The 3,250-nt window shown below is 35.8% G+C and overlaps 1 protein-coding gene across 1 annotated transcript; it reads right to left on the minus strand.

Annotated features, from left to right (window-relative positions):
- Positions 1–208: 208 nt before the first annotated feature.
- On the minus strand, positions 209–1,987 carry LOC124910808. Its single transcript, XM_047451490.1, has one exon. The coding sequence runs from the start codon at positions 1,985–1,987 to the stop codon at positions 209–211; it is 1,779 nt and encodes a 592-aa protein (XP_047307446.1).
- Positions 1,988–3,250: the final 1,263 nt, after the last annotated feature.

The following is a 3,250-nucleotide window of genomic DNA, read 5'->3' on the forward strand; positions in this document are numbered from 1 at the left end:
AGAATTTATACTTTATTTCCTTTATACCAAACTTGTCATTATTATCTTACAAGACCATAGGATAATTATGTTCCGCTAAAAAACATATAAAAACAGTACATATTCTTTAATGAAAAGAATTGGATACAAAAAGTCAAATTTTATAAATAGGTGTAACCAATTACATTTTCTAAAAATGAAGCAAAATTCCAAAAAAAAGGATTAAGGGTTATGGTTGATGAGGAGGGCGAAAGGGGATCGGAATGACACCGCTCTGAGTGTCCAATGCATATATCATTCTGGAAGAGAATCCAGGAGGGGGCGGTAATGGGTCTCTTATTAGAATCAATGTTGTACCGGGATGATGAGCCGAAGAAGAAGCAGCAACAGCAGCAGCATAAGCAGCAGCAAGAGCACGATCAGTTGGCGGGGGTAATGGGTGGACTCTTGTTACATTCAATGTTGAACCGGGATGATGATGAGCCGAAGAAGAAGCAGCAGCAAGATCACGAGTTGACGGTTGAATCATCACTGATCCATCAGTTCTGGTTCTTTCTTGATTCACAACCGGTGGTTGAACTTCATTTCTGTTTCTAGGTGGCCTCCCAAGATGAATCCTTATGGATCTCTTCCAACAACGGTAGTACCTGGTGGTCATTTCAGGCTCATACAATCTTGTTGGCACATTAATGACATGATCTACTATGGGCCGAGCATAATATCTCCACGCAATCTCAGAAGTTCCATCTTCACGAGCAACTTGACCTACGGGAATGTCTTGATCAAACCCGAACTGCATCCCCACTCTATGAGGCAGATATTGCTCAATGCAATCCACTTCCACCCCAACAAGCTCGGATACCCTGATACAACGGACAAAGTCCTCCAGAACTTCCCTGTCCAAATAATACGAGTCGAACACCCTCACCACCTTCTTACCATACAGCTCTGATATGAACCCTTTGTAATCACGGGTCGTGTATGGCCTCCATACAAACTTCTTCCCGCTCTCATTGAAAACTCGAGCAATGTTTTCCTTTTCAAGGCCTTCGGTCCCCGCAGTATGCCATCTGCATATTCTTGGCTCCGTCATCCCCACTGTCCTAATGCCCTGTGGCCTCAAGGACTCGAACCTCTCCCATATCCAAACTTGGACCAGCTGAAAGGGAGCCCAAAGTGTGATCTTATTCGGCGGCCGCCTCGATTTAGATGGTTTGCGCGTGCTACGTTGCTCCCGTCGTTTAAGCAAATCAAGGTCCCGATAAAGGCTGGCTAGGACAGCCGGGGCCAAGGCGATTCTGGTTGCCCTCGAGAGGTGTACGGCAATTGGGAACACATTGGTTCGAACTGTGTCAATCGCCGGTCCAGTGAAAACGAACCTGGACAGCCAAAGTGATAGGAAAGCTTCATGCTCTATATCACTCCCACTGTCCATGAACTTGTCCATCCAAAGCTTTTGACAAGCTCTGGATGCTTTGGAGCGGACTATTTCCCTTCTCTCCGCTATCAGCAAATCTTCAATCTCCTTCAAATCGGGAGTTTCTAATGGCTTGAGAACACAAAAGTCCCCCAGACTGAAACCTCCGATTGCGGCCACGTCTTCAAGGGTGACCGTAGCTTCCCCCCATGGGAAGATGAATGATTTGGTTTCGGAGCACCATCTATCGGAGAGTTCGAGGATAACCTCCTTGTGCTGTATGATGTTACACAGAGAACCTGTGATGGCCTCTGCGATCCCAGCTCTCTCCCATATAGGTTGGTAGAGAGGGCGCATTTGGGACACCCATTGTTCCCATCGTGCTGTACACTTTCTCCAACCATCGAAGAAAACCTCGTCATTTGGGACAGTGTTTGCAGAATGAGGGATCATTATTGTGGGTGAGGTTTCCTCCACATTTAGGGAAGGGAGGAGAAAACGAGCCTTTCTGCGAATAGGTTGTCCACCCCTTGAAGGTGACATCACCGTCTCTTCTCTCTCAACCATTAGGGTTACAATAGGGGCAGCCATTGACAACAAATAGTGAGTAGCAAGAGGCAATAAGCAATAAGCAAGAGGCAAGAAGAGCAAGCTAGAGGAGGAGTAGAATTCGTAGATTATTTTGATAGTTTTTGTTTTCAATTTATAATACTCAAAAGAAAGAAAATTTATTGTAACATTTTACTTTCTTAATTATCTACATTTAGTAATTATTTTTAAAAAAAAAATTGATTTCAAAAATCTTATTACATTAAATAATTTAAAACTTTTCTTTTTATAAAAACATTACTTTTAGTAATTATATAATAAAAAAAGAAAAAGTCATTTGGATTTAGAAAATCATTACTCTTTTATATTAAATAATTTCAAACTTATCCTTTTATAAAAACAATACTTAATAGTAATTATATAAAAAAAAGTAAAATATATTGAATTTCAACAATCATAATTGCTTTATGTTAATTAAATTAGATAATTTTAAATTAAGAATATATAATTTATTATGCATATAAAATAATGTATTAATCAATTATTAAAAATGGTATAATATCTTTTATGAGATTTCTTCAATATAGTTCTTTTTATTTTTGTATGGAATAATTATATTTCTTTGATAAATTTCATATTAAATTGTTAGGAAAGAAAATTAAATAATTTTATTTCTTAAAATAAATAAATAATTCAATAGATGTGATTAAGTAAATGGATTAATCAACCTCACATCATTAGTGTAGTTCTAATTCTAATGAACCTTGTCATTATAAAATTGATTAGAATATTACAATGTAATGGACTATTTAATTATTGTTTAAATTAATTAATTTTATGTAACAGGTCAAAATGAAACAAAATTCTAAATCAAAATATTGTTTTTGTTTTTGTATCTAAATATTATGTCAATAACAAATATTCATAAAAATAGATTTGGAATGAGAAACATATTACTTAATTAAACGAAAAATTATTTAATGACAATAAATTCATTATACGCATTTTAACAATATTTGTTTTGACTTAATCTACGCTTATTCTAATTTTATTTTGTCGTATGTTGGCATTTGTTTAATTAGGTTGTTTTGTCGTATAGACGATTTGTACTTAATTTGTATTTGTTGAATTGATAAATATTTTTATAAATTAATATTTATAAGTTCCAAAATTTCAAACTAGTATGTGATGTTTCTAGGTTGGATATAATGAAATAGATAATTTCATGTTTGCGAAAAAAATGATAAATGTATATAATAATATTAGTAGTTCTATTTGAAGGTAAATGTGGAGACTATGATCCTA

Source organism: Impatiens glandulifera, chromosome 1 (genome assembly GCF_907164915.1).
Source record: "Impatiens glandulifera chromosome 1, dImpGla2.1, whole genome shotgun sequence".
Lineage (NCBI taxonomy): Eukaryota > Viridiplantae > Streptophyta > Magnoliopsida > Ericales > Balsaminaceae > Impatiens > Impatiens glandulifera.

Coding starts and splice junctions, on each gene's coding strand:
- LOC124910808 (XM_047451490.1), bottom strand. CDS start 1,987: ATGGCTGCCCCTATTGTAACCCTAATGGTTGAGAGAGAAGAGACGGTG.